Source organism: Megalobrama amblycephala, linkage group LG19 (genome assembly GCF_018812025.1).
Source record: "Megalobrama amblycephala isolate DHTTF-2021 linkage group LG19, ASM1881202v1, whole genome shotgun sequence".
NCBI lineage: Eukaryota > Metazoa > Chordata > Actinopteri > Cypriniformes > Xenocyprididae > Megalobrama > Megalobrama amblycephala.
This window is the reverse complement of record NC_063062.1, coordinates 40,193,581-40,212,230: the sequence shown is the minus strand read 5'-3', so window position 1 is coordinate 40,212,230 and position 18,650 is coordinate 40,193,581. Positions and strand designations below refer to the sequence as shown.

The 18,650-nt window shown below is 37.3% G+C and overlaps 1 protein-coding gene across 3 annotated transcripts in view; it reads left to right on the top strand.

Moving 5' to 3' along the window:
- zgc:158464 (uncharacterized protein LOC791139 homolog) overlaps positions 1-18,650 on the top strand; it is a 129,137-nt gene that overhangs the window by 79,073 nt on the left and 31,414 nt on the right. For 2 of the 3 annotated variants that reach the window (XM_048168493.1, XM_048168490.1), the window contains exon 3: positions 3,014-3,226. In XM_048168493.1, coding sequence (XP_048024450.1) covers positions 3,014-3,226 — 213 coding nt within the window. Of the gene's footprint in view, positions 1-3,013; positions 3,227-5,076; positions 5,164-18,650 lie in introns of all 3 variants that reach the window. The other variant, XM_048168492.1, reaches the window with a different exon arrangement.

Sequence of the window (18,650 nt, the reverse complement as noted above, 5' to 3'; positions counted from 1 at the left end):
ACTGAAAGACTGATCTTGAGATTTAAGAATCCATATCGGTATTGATTGAAAACAAGAAATCGATATCGTCGACCCAGCGCTAGTGTCCACACAGCTGACATGTTGTAGTTTATTCACGTTGTGTGCAAGAAATAGACACTGACACAGTCAAAACACGCCGTCAGAGATTATTGTTTCGATCAATGATTTTGCCCTCCAAAGCTATTTCAGCCAAAACTGAAAATTGTTGTTTGGTCGCCAAAATCTTGTCGTATCACTACTTAAGAGTATAATGAAAGGAGCGAGGCTTATATGAAGATCTCTCTCTCTCTCTGTAGTCTCTACACTTTTCTCGTTTTTCCGCAAGAGCTCCCTTGAGCAGAGAGGCAATTATGCAGCGGTGTGGTGTTATATTTCATTCCATGAGCGTCTCTACATTATACCATACCATTAGGACCGGCTGCTAACAGCTTCATGCCACCCCAGAGAAGGAGAGAGAGAGAGGGGGAATGCCAGCGGTTTTAGAGAGAGGGACTGAGAAACTGCTATCTGTTGATCAAAGCTGCACACTGGACTGACACTATGATTTCTGTGTTTTGTAGTGAAGGATAGCAGATATATGGAGTCCAGTTTCCAGTGACCCCTGGAGGTTTAGGACGGAGTGACGGTTTTGACGGCTGCGTGACTAACTCTGTTTATCGTTCTGTGGTTTATAGAATTGTGATACAGCAGAATTTTTAGAGTATGGAGGCTGGCCAGTGTTCATTAAACAAATTAGGGCTCCAACAACTAATCAATAAAATTGGTAATGATTGACAACCAATTTGATTATCGATTAATCGCACCTGCATACTGTGCACAACTAATCGATAAAATTGATAATGAAAGTATTCAACGACCAATTTGATTGTTGATTAATCGCATCTAAATGTTGTGCACAACTAAACAAATAAAACAAAATGAAAATAAACAACTAATTTGATTATCAATTAATTGCACCTGCGTGCTGTGCAACAAATAAACTATAAAATCAATAATGTAAATCAAAAACAAATTTAGCAATTAATCATATCTAATAGATAAAATCGATAATGAAAATAGTCAACAACTAATTGGATTATCGATTAATCACACCTGCATGCCGTGCACAACTAAACGATAAAATCAGTAATGAAAATAATTGACAATCGATTTGATAATCGATTAATCACATCTAAATGCTGTGCACTACTAATTGATAAAATCGATAATGAAAATAGTCAACAACTAATTGGATTATCAATTAATCACACCTGCATGCCGTGCACAACTAAACGATAAAATCAATAATGTAAATCAAAAACAAATTTGATTATCAATTAATCACATCTAATAGATAAAATCGATAATGAAAGTAAACTAATTTGATTATCGATCAATCGCATCTAAATGCTGTGCACAACTAAATGATAAAATCAATAATAAAAACAATCAGCAGCTAATTTGATTATTGATTAATTGCATCTAAATGCTGTGAACAAGTAATCGATAAAATTGATAACGAAAATAATCGACAACTAATTGGATTATCGATTAATCACACCTGCATGCCGTGCACAGCTAAACGATAAAATCAGTAATGAAAATAATTGACAATCAATTTGATAATCGATTAATCGCATCTAAATGCCGTGCACTACTAATTGATAAAATAAATAATGTAAATCAAAAACAAATTTGATTATCAATTAATCACATCTAATAGATAAAATCGATAATGAAAGTAAACTCATTTGATTATCGATCAATCACATCTAAATGCTGTGCACAACTAAACAATAAAATCAACAATGAAAATAATCAGGAACTAATTTGTTTAGCAATTAATCGCACATGCATGCTGTGCACAACTAAATGATAAAATCAATAATAAAAACAATCAGCAGCTAATTTGATTATTGATTAATCGCATCTAAATGCTGTGAACAAGTAATCGATAAAAATGATAACAAAAATAATCGACAACTAATTGGATTATAGATTAATCACATCTAAATGCCGTGTACAACTAATTGATAAAATCGATAATGAAAATAGTCAACAACTAATTGGATTATCGATTAATCGCATCTAAATGCTGTGCACTACTAATCGATAAAATCGGTAATGAAAATAGTCAACAACTAATTGGATTATCAATTAATCACACCTGCATGCCGTGCACAACTAAATGATAAAATCAATAATGAAACCAATAACTATTTTGATTATTGATTAATCACATCTGTGCACTGCATACGGAAAACACAATAGATTAGGAGCAGATAATTCTGACTTTACTGTGTTAAATTCTCATTTTGTTGAACGTTAAATCTATGTTTAGAGCTCTACCTGTAAACGAGTAGTTGTGTTTTTATGAGAGCAGTGACTGTAAAGGAACTGCTGTAATTGGCTGTAAATATAATATAATTACTACATGTTATCCAGATAGTCTGTGCTTTTGGTTAAACCTTTTCGCACATAATGTGTAGTAGCGTATCAGGCAAAATAAAAGAAATAACACTTATTTTTAATCAACAAACATAATCAACATCCTGCATTATTCACTTGGTCAAAATCATCGTTAGCTGCAGCCCTGAAACAAATCATTTTCTTCTGAAACACACACTCATTTGTTCCCAGTGTTGCTGGATAAAGTCAGGCTGATCTCAGGCCGATCTCCAGCTGGTCTGTGTTGTGTTCAGATGAGACTCCCGGGGCGTTTCATAGCTGGTTCCTCTGAACGCTGCAGGTCTCACTGTTAAACACTGCATGTTTAGGTGCTTTGAGCTTGTTTTGGTTCATTGGACTGAAGCTTTTAAGCACTTAACATGAAAAAAACTGGAATGTATAATGAAACGGTCTGAAATGGGCACCCTGCAGCTAAATGACAGGAAACTTTGTCAAAAGAAATGCTGGAATTTGCCTGAAAATGTGTCAATCGATTCATAGAAAATTGTTTCTAGTAACCCATGCAATGATCCTAACACAGTCTTCTCCTCTCTTCATGTGGCAGAAATTCGAGGTGGTCGTGCTCCTAAAGACGGTCCGGTTCGGCAGCTACCTCTATACGACACTCCGTACGAGCCGGAGGAGAACGGAGGAGATCCGGACGGATCTGGCCTGTGTTCCCGCGAGAGCAGATTACCGCAGGACGACGAGAGGCCGCCGGAGGAGTACGATCAGCCCTGGGAGTGGAAGAAAGACCGCATATCTAAAGCCTTCGCAGGTTCGGCCCGTTTGATTCATTCTGTGTGTGATTTCGTTTTACCAATGAATTCCTTTAAAGTGATTCAAAATACTGAACAGTCACTTTCTCAGATATAACTGGTCATGTGGTGGTTGAGGTGGGCAATGTTGGGAAGTTACTAACTAAAAGTAGTGATGCTACTAACTTGACTGCATTTGTCTGTCGGCAAAATGCTGTAGCTTTTCCACTACACTCTTAAAAATAAAGCTTCCACAAGGGGGTTTTCACAGTGATGCCGTTGAAGAAGCATTTTTGGTTCCTCAAAGAAGCGTTCATTGAACAGTTCTTAAAAGAACCTGGTGCATTTTCTCCCTTTAGTTCGTTTCATTTAGGCATATATGAACATGGCAATTGCACTCAGATCCGCACCAAAAGTGTTTGGTGTGTCACGACAGCTACAGATAAAGCCACAATAAGCTCGCAGAGCAAACGTGTCAGTCCATCTTGATGGATGACGCAGAGGAAACTTTGACCAATAAGAGGGCATAAACACATTTTGGTACGCTTTGAAATGCTGCCTTGTGAAAGTGAACCAAACTAAGAAGAAAATGCAACATTGTAACAAATTAAGTCTCTGTTTCGGAACAAAGCAAACGATCTACAGGTGTGAAAACGCCCTTAGTTTGGAAAACATTTTAATGGGAAAGATACAGTGGATGTTAAAGGATCTTCATGGAATCATCAGTGCCAGTAAGGAACCTCTGCAATGAGTGCAATGAGTTAATTTTTTTCCCAATGTTGTAGTGCCTGAAGGTCAGATTCAATTTGGTGAATCGGTTTGTTTAGATGATTCATTTGACTCACCATTGGACATGATTCATTCGAATCCCTGAGTGGCATTTTGTAGTGAAATATTTCGTAAAATGCTGCAAGCGGCGTCACACCGCACTTTTTGTTCCTTATATTCACATGCATGTAATTGTCAGAGACTGGAAAAACAATTGAACATTGAATTCTGTTTTTAAAAAGACTCATGTTATGATTTTTGCAGTGTTCGGAGACGTTCAGCATGCTCAATGTTATCGTAGGTGTAAAATTATTTTATTTCAGCTAATTGCCAAGGCAACATTTCTTATTTTAATTTAGTTTTAAAAGTTGATGTGCTAAAATAACTAAAAATAAACTAAAATAAAAGTTATTGACAAAAAATCACAACAAAATGACTAAAACCTTAACTAAAATTGAAAGGAAAACAGAAAATATACAAATAAAAACTGATCAAAAATATAAATAAAAACAATAATAGTATCTCAGTCATACTGAAGCAACACTGAATAGGTTGAAGCACAATTGCTCAAACATTTTCATTGCAAATCAGTGTGAATGTGTACAATAGGCTCATTTTAATATGAGTTGCTGTATCCACCTGTTCATGGGAATGCTGGGAGATTTCCTGCTTGCGGTTCTTTCTCTCTCTCTCTCTCTCTGAATGCTAACAACTTAGTTCCTCTGTCAAGACTTCAGGAACAGATCATTTCCAGTCCCTGACTCTCCGGCTGACTGTAAACCGACGTGTGTGTGTGTGTGTGTGTGTGTGTGTGCATGATTTCCCTCTCTGTTCGCCGCTCACCTGCGGATGGGTCTGGAGGTGTGTGTGTCACTGACGGCTGAAGCAGGTGATGGTGTGTCTGCTGCAGGTTTGGCTTAGGATCTCATGGCTAACTCAGGCATAACTAAACACGGCTGTTCAACAGAGGGTTTTTTTTTTTTTTTTTGACAAATGATATATAATAAGAAAAGAATATTGGCCTGATATATTTTTGTGCATCAGTTCTTGAAAGGTGTTTCCTTCTTTGTCCTCTGTGTGTGTGTGTGTGTGTGTGGAACAGCACTGCTTTGTTATGACTGCATTAGTCATGAGGACGCGAGCAGAGGAGCGAGTGGAAGAGATTCACACATCTCTAGATCCTCCACAGGTACTGCGGCAGAAGGGCTCTCTCTCTTTCTCTCTCTGTCTTCATGGATTTATGGCTGCATTAGCTTCATGGGAGTTTATTGATTATCTTCCTCACAGGCCAGGGTGGAAATTATTCTTATGGTTTCTCTTTCCTTTAAAAGGAATATTCTGGGTTAAATATAGAGCTTAAGCTTTTGCCACGGATACTGATTACAACAGAGATTCATTTTACTGTCCATCAGTTCAAAAAAATTCACAACGTGGAATACTTTCACTGGAACTTGAAAATACACACTAAAAAAAAAAAAAAAAAAAAAAAAAAAAAAATTAAAAGTATTGTTAAAAAATGTACGTTATAAGGTTTTTAATGGTGATGGAAAAGCTGGAAATGTAAAGGATTTTTAAATTGTGGAAAAGTCAATGATAAAAATAACTTAAACTTATGAGAATTATGGAAATTTGTAAGATACGTTTAATTATTAAATAAATGTTTTATTTTTAAAATGTTTTTATTAATACACACACTAAAATATATATACTAAAATTTTATATATATATATATATATATATATATATATATATATATATATATATATATATATATATATATATATATATATATATATGTATATGTATATGTATGTATACACATAACTGAAAAAAATATAAAAAATAAAAACTTAAACTTATTTATTTCAGCTAGTTTCTTTTATTTTAACTTTGATGCACTAAAAGAAATAAAACTGAAATAAAAAGTGTGTGTATATATATATATATATATATATATATATATATATATATATATATATATATATATATATATATATATATATATATATATATATATATATATATATATATATATGTATATATGTATACAAATAAACTGGGGTAAAAACAAAACTGGTGTGACAAAAAAGCATAATTAGTCTGGTCAATCTTTGAGTTCACATCATGACCATTACATTGGAAATTCATCCGCTCAGAAAAGTAGTCCCACCTTAAACAGATGAATATGGTAACTGATCTCGGATGCTGTGGATTAAGCACAAGCTGCATTTAATATGAAATATTCTTGTGTTTCATGCATTAATGTGTCTTTAGTTTAGATGTGTTTTAGCTGTGATAATCGCTCTAATTCATTCTGAGATGAGGATCAAGGCAAATCATCTCCTTCTTTGAGAGGAAATCAAAGTTCTTTGTTGTCAGTCAGACAGCTTTCAAAGACTTTATTATTTCCTTCATGTCTTTGTCCTAGTTTTTCTGCTGCTTATTCCTCTCTCCAATCCGCTTCAACGTAGATAAAGCATGCTTTGACGCTGTTTTCCGTCAGGAAGCAGAGAAATCGGAAATGAGTCGCAAGGCCTCTGGCTGGCTTCCCTTGGACCTCTTAATGCTCCCATTTCAGAAAAATGTTCAAAAAGAAATCTTCAAGGCACGTCAATCATAGCAGAACCCTTGAGACGTCTGCTCGGTGGTCTGGAGCCCGTCTCAACGCTCGACCCCTGATTCCAGAGGTCGAAAGGTCATCGTGAGGTCATGACATGAGAGAAACACTCATTAGAGTCTTTCCATAAATGGAGGCTTTGTGTTATCGGCGGATTTTAGAGGCATCTGGGTCAGTGTCTGTTGAAGAGTTTTACATTGTATTTGCATTTCGCTCGTTTTCATTATTGCATGAATAATGTAATATTCACCGCTCATATTTCCTGCCATTTTTGCGTGCCAGAATTGGTCTTATTTGCATACCGAGTTTGTCTGTCAGCTTGTAAAATGCAAATGCTTGATTAGGATAAATGCACTTGGAAGTGACTTCAGGAGACACCGACCGGACGGCAAAAATATTGCGATGAGTGCTTTGGTTATTACTGAGCTCTGCGGCTTATATACATTTCTATGTCATCAATCTCTGTTTGGTCTGACGAAACACACAACATTACGCTGCAGTGGATTTGATTCACTGCAATGCGTACAGCTCTTGATATTTATTTACCGCCGGGTTTATTCATTAAAGCGCGCGCTGTGTGTGCACGTGTGTGTGTTATATTCACTCGTGCGTTTATCCGTGAGCCTGATATGTGCTAGTGTCGGTCACTGCAGGGTTGTGCACTTGTGTGTCACCTAATTAGTCACCTGGTTATCTGCTGCCGCCTCACACACATCAGCACACACAGGCAGAGCGATTGATGAGTGCAAATGCAGCGACACTTTAAAGAATGAGTGTGTGTGTGTGTGTGGCTGATTGTCTTTAAAGATAAACCCACAAGGTGAAACTAAAATGCACACACAGTGTTTTCTGGAAAGTGTGTTACAATTAAACAGCTTGTAATCATACTTCATCACTAGAAGAAATTGAAATAACCCATCAAACATGAAAGTATTATGCAATCATTTAAGACATTTCTCCTCATATAAAGCCTTTTTGGCATGAAGGGTTCTTTAAAATTGAGTCAAGAACCTCCATTTTTTTCTAAGAGTGTACAAATACAGTGAGTGTTGACAAAAGGTGACTATCCAGTGACTTACAAATGAGGAACAAAAGCAATTGTCAAAAGACCAACAATATTCGTAATATACAATGTTTATTAGGTTTATTAGACAACTTGATTTGGAAGCAAACTAGAGAAGATGACAAATGCACATTTTTTTTTATCTCAAGGGCCAACAAATATAATGACCCACTTTTTAAAATATAAATATTTTAATGTGTAAAGAATCATACTGTGCGAGGAACATATTTATTGTGATAATATAAAGACAGTTAAAAATTTCATTTGTATTGTCACAATACTAATACTACACTATACTATACTACACTATGCTATACTATACTATAAACTGTATTATATTATGCTATACTACATTACACTACTATACTATATACTACTATACTAACTGTACTATACTATATTACAATATACTATATTATACTATAATATACTGTACTATACTATACCATACTATACTATGCGCTGCACTGTTCTATACTATATATTACACTGTTTACTATACTATACTATACTATACACTATACTGTGCTAACACTATATACTATACTGTACTAACACTATATACTATACTATACTACACTATACTATATTATACTATATTACACAATGCTATACTATATTGCACTATACTATATTATATACTGTACTATATACTATACTGTACTAACACTATATACTATACTATAATATTCTATATACTAAACTATGCTATACTATACAATAATATACGATACTATATTATACTATACTATACTGTACTATACTATATTACACTATACTATACTATAACTATATGCTATACTATATTACACTATACCACACTATGCTATACTATATTACACCATATTACTGCATTACATACTATGAACTATACTGCACTATACTGCACTATACTATACTGTACTATACTATACTATACTATACTATACTATACTATACTATACTATACTGTACTGTACTACACTACACTGTACTACACTACACTATACTATACTATACTATACTATACTATACTATACTATACTATACTGTACTATGTACTGCGCTATACTATATATTATACTATATAGTACACTATATTACACTACACTACACTAACACTATACTATACTACCAAATAACTGATTATATCTTTATCTGAACATTTATTTTGTAATATGTTGACAGTGTATGTTTTTCTGCACACTATTAGTTGTCTAGACCAGACGTTGTTTTTTATGAATTCTGTTGGATTTTTGACAAATTGCTTTTGTTCCTATTTTGTAAATTGCTTTGGATAAAAGTATCTGCTGAATGGGTAAATTTAGTAAAAAGGTCAAATTCTGTAATTGTTCACTTTTCTTTTAGACATTTTCTTCCCTTTGAAATGGTCTGTTAATACCGAGTTTGGATATAAAGTCTTCAGATCACACACAGCTCATGTTACTGAAAGCACACATGAAAACTGCAGATCACATGACCTGATGTGAAGGTAGCACAATTCCATTTACACAGCCTGAAAATAAAAAACCATCAGTTTGCTTATGAAATGTGTCGTCACCATGTGAATGTGACCGTATAAGCGCAGTATACTGTGTAAACGTGTCCACAGACTGTATTCAGTGCGCTCCTGATCTGTCACGTTATTTAATGCAGTTGTCAGTCTCAAACGCATCAGTCTCACACAGTCCTGATGTCTGACGCTGACCTCCGTCTTATTCTCATGCTGCTGCTGTGGTGTGATAACAGTCTTCTGTCATGAGTCACACACACACACACACACGGCCTCATGGCGCTTTCATGGAGCTCAAAGGCGCCACTTCAGAGACAGAAATGCCAGAGGGCTTATCTTCACACACACACACACACACGTTTATGACCTCACATATACACACATAAACATACATTCAAACAGAGTTCTCCCACCTCAACTTCTTCAGAGCAATCTCTCTCTCTCTCTCTCTCTCTCTCTGTCACACACACACACACACACACACACACACACACACACACACACACACACACACACACACACACCTGTGGCAAGATTCATGAAACATCCTTAAGTTTCATCCTTAACTTCTATCTTCTTATTGTCTAACCTAAGAATCAAGTTACGAATATCTTATTCCCAAGTGATGTTCTTATCTTTTTTTTCTTAACATTATTATTAAAGTCACCATGAAATAAAATATTAACATTTCTCGTTTTTTTTTATGGAACGTTGCAGTTTTTATTCTAAATGATTTATCGGTGCACATCATCATTGTGTTAAATTCATGTTCTGGTAATCTTGAATCAGAATATCTTCCTCTTGCAGCATCTCTTCTCTTCTCTGATGAGGGCGGGGCAACCTGTCACTCACATGAGATCCACCAATAGCAAACCACAACCATCCAATCAATTCCCCACAGACAAAATCAAGCCCCGCCCTACATTTGTTCTTGTTCCAGAAGCATTTCACTCTGATATACGGCACTATAGAGAAGAAAAGACTAGTGTAACTTCTCTTTCATGCTGACATTAAAAAGATTTCAGTGAATCTTGACCTTTGTATCTCTTCTGTCAGACACATCCAGCAGTGTGGAGAAATCTGTTCCCGCTCACACTCTAACAACATTTATCGACTTATTTATCACAGATGGCAGCGCTGAAATGCCACAGAAACTGCTGTGAGCTTTTCGAAAAGGTGCTTGACTTTTCTAATTGCGCCTGAGGCGTAGGCAACACACATTTCCACAGCTATACATACTGTATAATTACCTCACACCCCCCAGTTTTAAATATGCATACAATTTGCCGGCAGCATGATCCAGAAGCCGATCAAGAGACTCTTTTAGAGAACGAACACTCCTCAAAGTCGCTTTTAGATTGAATTTGAGGCTTAAAAAGCCTTGGCAGACTGATTCCTGCAGAGGATTGTGGATGTTATTGAGTCAGTGCAACATCTGTACGGATGCTTGATGGTATTTTTGAGAGTTTCAGATACGACCGGCGCTGTCGGATACTATTAACGCTAACCTTGTCACTTATGTCGTCTCAGCACAGTGCTAAACGCTTCAGTACATCAGGCCCTGGGAGTTTAATATTTCATATTGGATTTGTCTTATCGTGGAATCTGTTAGAGCGCTCGGCTTCATCCTGCCTAAAGCTTGATCGTGTCTAAATGGTCCTTTTTTCTGTCTTGATGCCTTAATTAGGTTTGCGATGATAAAAGTGTGAAATGAAATCAATCCATTGTGCTGTTTACTGCGGCCTGGTTCTGGATGAACCAACCCTGTAGCGTCTCTGCTGTGCGATTGCTCTTAAATCAGGGCACTGGAACATGAGATAAACCCGGCCAGCCTGCCTGAGCTCTGCCCAGGGGAATTGTGGGAAATTGAGGCAGCTTTTTTGAACACTGTTCCCCCAATTTTGGTGGCGGTTCAAGGAAAGGACATGGAATAGACACACTGCGTAACACTAACTCATCAACTCAGAGCCGTGGCAGATTGGTGAGCTCAGCCAAAGTTCAAAGCTGTGTGTGTGTGTGTGTGTCGTGCATGAATATTAATCTGAGGCTGGTGCTTGTAATATTGCAACACTTCTCCCATTTTTATTAAATTGGCTATTATTTGGTGATAGAAAGTTGCTTGAGTATCTCATTCGTTGTAATTTGGTAAAATGAGCTGTGAGAGAGTGCAGAAGTGTGTCTATCACAGGAGCAGTGTGTAATCGGTGTCGTAATTGGTGTTGTTGCGCCTTTGCAATCATAAAATCATCTCTTTTTGAGACTAATGGCAAACACAAATGATGCTGTAGAGTCCTCATGATCCCACTGTTCCTACTTCATGATTCTGAGATGGTTTTTACATCTTCAAATGAACCATATATATGTGTGTACATATATATTAGGGCTGTTGATTTAACATGTTAATTTAATTAATTAGTTATGGGGGAAAAAGTAACGCGTTATTAACGGATTTAACACATCCACCCCGCAACAGACCTGCATAGTTCATCTTACATTTCATAAATTTGATTGGTGATGAACATGAAGCAGGGCAACAACTCATTGTGTGATGGAGAATGCAGTTAGAATGACCCTAAAATTCAAGAAATCAGGGCAAAAATGCGAGTAACAAGCACAATATCACACGAGTAACAAACACAATATCACACAAGTAACGAGCACAATATCACAAGAGTAACAAGCACAATATCACACGAGTAACGAGCACAATATCACACGAGTAACAAACACAATATCACACGAGTAACGAACACAATATCACACGAGTAACGAGCACAATATCACACGAGTAACAAACACAATATCACACGAGTAACGAGCACAATATCACACGAGTAACAAACACAATATCACACGAGTAACGAACACAATATCACACGAGTAACGAGCACAATATCACACGAGTAACGAGCACAATATCACACGAGTAACAAGCACAATATCACACGAGTAACAAGCACAATATCACATGAGTAACGAGCACAATATCACACAATATCACACGAGTAACAAGCACAATATCACACGAGTAACGAGCACAATATCACACGAGTAACAAACACAATATCACACGAGTAACGAGCACAATATCACACGAGTAACGAGCACAATATCACACGAGTAACGAGCACAATATCACACGAGTAACAAACACAATATCACACGAGTAACGAGCACAATATCACACGAGTAACGAACACAATATCACACGAGTAACGAGCACAATATCACACGAGTAACGAGCACAATATCACACAATATCACACGAGTAACAAGCACAATATCACACGAGTAACGAGCACAATATCACACAATATCACACGAGTAACAAGCACAATATCACACGAGTAACAAGCACAATATCACACAATATCACACGAGTAACAAGCACAATATCACACGAGTAACGAGCACAATATCACACGAGTAACAAACACAATATCACATGAGTAACAAGCACAATATCACAAGAGTAACAAGCACAATATCACACGAGTAACGAGCACAATATCACACAAGTAACAAACACAATATCACACGAGTAACGAGCACAATATCACACGAGTAACAAACACAATATCACACGAGTAACAAACACAATATCACACGAGTAACAAGCACAATATCACACGAGTAACAAACACAATATCACACGAGTAACGAGCACAATATCACACGAGTAACGAGCACAATATCACAAGAGTAACAAGCACAATATCACACGAGTAACGAACACAATATCACAAGAGTAACAAGCACAATATCACACGAGTAACAAGCACAATATCACACGAGTAACAAGCACAATATCACACGAGTAACGAACACAATATCACACGAGTAACGAGCACAATATCACACGAGTAACGAGCACAATATCACACGAGTAACGAGCACAATATCACACGAGTAACAAGCACAATATCACACGAGTAACAAACACAATATCACACGAGTAACAAGCACAATATCACACGAGTAACGAACACAATATCACACGAGTAACGAACACAATATCACACGAGTAACGAGCACAATATCACACGAGTAAAGAGCACAATATCACACGAGTAACGAACACAATATCACACGAGTAACAAGCACAATATCACACGAGTAACGAGCACAATATCACACGAGTAACAAGCACAATATCACACGAGTAACGAGCACAATATCACACGAGTAACAAACACAATATCACACGAGTAACAAACACAATATCACACGAGTAACAAGCACAATATCACACGAGTAACGAGCACAATATCACACGAGTAACAAACACAATATCACACGAGTAACAAACACAATATCACACGAGTAACAAACACAATATCACACGAGTAACAAACACAATATCACACGAGTAACAAGCACAATATCACACGAGTAACAAGCACAATATCACACGAGTAACAAACACAATATCACACGAGTAACGAGCACAATATCACACGAGTAACAAGCACAATATCACACAAGTAACAAACACAATATCACACGAGTAACGAACACAATATCACACGAGTAACGAACACAATATCACACGAGTAACGAGCACAATATCACACGAGTAAAGAGCACAATATCACACGAGTAACGAGCACAATATCACACGAGTAACAAGCACAATATCACACGAGTAACGAGCACAATATCACACGAGTAACAAGCACAATATCACACAATATCACACGAGTAACAAGCACAATATCACACGAGTAACAAGCACAATATCACACAATATCACACGAGTAACGAGCACAATATCACACGAGTAACAAGCACAATATCACACGAGTAACGAACACAATATCACACGAGTAACAAGCACAATATCACACGAGTAACAAGCACAATATCACACGAGTAACGAGCGTGATATCACACGAGTAACAAACACAATATCACACGAGTAACGAGCACAATATCACAAGAGTAACAAGCACAATATCACACGAGTAACGAGCGTAATATCATACAAGTAACGAGCGTAATATCACACGAGTAACGAGCACAATATCACACGAGTAACGAGCACAATATCACACGAGTAACGAACACAATATCACACGAGTAACAAGCACAATATCACACGAGTAACAAGCACAATATCACACGAGTAACGAGCACAATATCACACGAGTAACAAGCACAATATCACACGAGTAACAAGCACAATATCACACGAGTAACGAGCACAATATCACACGAGTAACAAGCACAATATCACACGAGTCACAGGCACAATATCACACGAGTAACGAACGTAATATCACACGAGTAACAAACACAATATCACACGAGTAACAAACACAATATCACACGAGTAACAAGCACAATATCACACGAGTAACAAGCACAATATCACACGAGTAACGAGCGTAATATCACACGAGTAACAAACACAATATCACACGAGTAACGAGCACAATATCACACGAGTAACGAACGTAATATCACACGAGTAACAAACACAATATCACACGAGTTACAAACACAATATCACACGAGTAACGAGCACAATATCACAAGAGTAACGAGCACAATATCACACGAGTAACAAACACAATATCACACACAATATCACACGAATAACAAACACAATATCACACGAGTAACGAGCACAATATCACAAGAGTAACGAACACAATATCACACGAGTAACGAGCACAATATCACACGAGTAACGAGCACAATATCACACGAGTAACGAGCACAATATCACATGAGTAACGAGCACAATATCACACAATATCACACGAGTAACAAGCACAATATCACACGAGTAACGAGCACAATATCACACGAGTAACAAACACAATATCACACGAGTAACGAGCACAATATCACACGAGTAACGAGCACAATATCACACGAGTAACAAACACAATATCACACGAGTAACGAGCACAATATCACACGAGTAACGAGCACAATATCACACGAGTAACGAGCACAATATCACACGAGTAACGAACACAATATCACACGAGTAACGAGCACAATATCACACGAGTAACGAACACAATATCACACGAGTAACGAGCACAATATCACACGAGTAACGAGCACAATATCACACGAGTAACGAGCACAATATCACACGAGTAACGAGCACAATATCACACGAGTAACGAGCACAATATCACACAATATCACACGAGTAACAAGCACAATATCACACGAGTAACGAGCACAATATCACACAATATCACACGAGTAACAAGCACAATATCACACGAGTAACAAGCACAATATCACACAATATCACACGAGTAACAAGCACAATATCACACGAGTAACGAACACAATATCACACGAGTAACGAACACAATATCACACGAGTAACGAGCACAATATCACACGAGTAAAGAGCACAATATCACACGAGTAACGAGCACAATATCACACGAGTAACGAGCACAATATCACACGAGTAACGAGCACAATATCACACGAGTAACGAGCACAATATCACACGAGTAACAAGCACAATATTACACGAGTAACGAGCACAATATCACACAATATCACACGAGTAACAAGCACAATATCACACGAGTAACAAGCACAATATCACACAATATCACACGAGTAACAAGCACAATATCACACGAGTAACGAACACAATATCACACGAGTAACGAGCACAATATCACACGAGTAAAGAGCACAATATCACACGAGTAACGAGCACAATATCACACGAGTAACAAGCACAATATCACACGAGTAACGAGCACAATATCACACGAGTAACAAGCACAATATCACACAATATCACACGAGTAACAAGCACAATATCACACGAGTAACGAGCACAATATCACACGAGTAACGAACACAATATCACACGAGTAACAAGCACAATATCACACGAGTAACAAGCACAATATCACACGAGTAACGAGCACAATATCACACGAGTAACAAGCACAATATCACACAAGTCACAGGCACAATATCACACGAGTAACGAACACAATATCACACGAGTAACGAGCACAATATCACACGAGTAAAGAGCACAATATCACACGAGTAACGAGCACAATATCACACGAGTAACAAGCACAATATCACACGAGTAACGAGCACAATATCACACGAGTAACAAGCACAATATCACACAATATCACACGAGTAACAAGCACAATATCACACGAGTAACGAGCACAATATCACACGAGTAACGAACACAATATCACACGAGTAACAAGCACAATATCACACGAGTAACAAGCACAATATCACACGAGTAACGAGCACAATATCACACGAGTAACAAGCACAATATCACACGAGTAACGAGCACAATATCACACGAGTAACGAACACAATATCACACGAGTAACAAGCACAATATCACACGAGTAACAAGCACAATATCACACGAGTAACGAGCACAATATCACACGAGTAACAAGCACAATATCACACAAGTCACAGGCACAATATCACACGAGTAACGAACACAATATCACACGAGTAACGAGCACAATGTCACACGAGTAAAGAGCACAATATCACACGAGTAACGAGCACAATATCACACGAGTAACAAGCACACTATCACACGAGTAACGAGCACAATATCACACGAGTAACAAGCACAATATCACACAATATCACACGAGTAACAAGCACAATATCACACGAGTAACGAGCACAATATCACACGAGTAACAAACACAATATCACACGAGTAACAAGCACAATATCACACGAGTAACAAGCACAATATCACACGAGTAACGAGCACAATATCACACGAGTAACAAGCACAATATCACACAAGTCACAGGCACAATATCACACGAGTAACGAACGTAATATCACACGAGTAACAAACACAATATCACACGAGTAACAAACACAATATCACACGAGTAACAAACACAATATCACATGAGTAACGAGCGTAATATCACACGAGTAACAAACACAATATCACACGAGTAACGAGCGTAATATCACACGAGTAACAAACACAATATCACACGAGTAACGAGCACAATATCACACGAGTAACGAACGTAATATCACACGAGTAACAAACACAATATCACACGAGTAACAAACACAATATCACACACAATATCACAAGAGTAACGAGCACAATATCACACGAGTAACAAACACAATATCACACACAATATCACACGAATAACAAACACAATATCACACGAGTAACGAGCACAATATCACAAGAGTAACGAGCACAATATCACACGAGTCACAGGCACAATATCACACGAGTAACAAGCACAATATCACAAGAGTAACAAGCACAATATCACACAAGTCACAGGCACAATATCACACGAGTAACGAACGTAATATCACACGAGTAACAAACACAATATCACACGAGTAACAAACACAATATCACACGAGTAACGAGAACAATATCACACGAGTAACAAACACAATATCACAAGAGTAACAAGCACAATATCACACAAGTCACAGGCACAATATCACACGAGTAACAAGCACAATATCACACAAGTCACCGGCACAATATCACACGAGTAACGAGCGTAATATCACACGAGTAACAAACACAATATCACAAGAGTAACAAGCACAATATCACACAAGTCACAGGCACAATATCACACGAGTAACAAGCACAATATCACACAAGTCACCGGCACAATATCACACGAGTAACGAGCGTAATATCACACGAGTAACAAACACAATATCACACGAGTAACAAGCACAATATCACACAAGTCACAGGCACAATATCACACAAGTCACAGGCACAATATCACACGAGTAACGAGCGTAATATCACACGAGTAACAAACACAATATCACACGAGTAACAAACACAATATCACACGAGTAACGAGCACAATATCACACGAGTAACGAGCACAATATCACACGAGTAACAAACACAATATCACACGAGTAACGAGCACAATATCACAAGAGTAACAAGCACAATATCACACGAGTAACGAGCACAATATCACACAAGTAACAAACACAATATCACAAGAGTAACAAGCACAATATCACACAAGTAACAAACACAATATCACAAGAGTAACAAGCACAATATCACACAAGTAACAAACACAATATCACAAGAGTAACAAGCACAATATCACACAAGTCACAGGCACAATATCACACGAGTAACAAACACAATATCACATGAGTAACAAGCACAATATCACACGAGTAACGAACACAATATCACACGAGTAACAAGCACAATATCACACGAGTAACGAACACAATATCACACGAGTAACAAGCACAATATCACACGAGTAACGAACGTAATATCACACGAGTAACAAACACAATATCACGTGAGTAACGGCCGCAATATCACACGAGTGATATTTCTGTCCCGAATAGCACAAGTGCAAATGTGAAACTGATATTATACAATAATTCTATAAATAAGAAGTTAATGTTGTGATATATTTTAGACACAATATTGTCTACATTTACCACCACCTACTGGTAGTT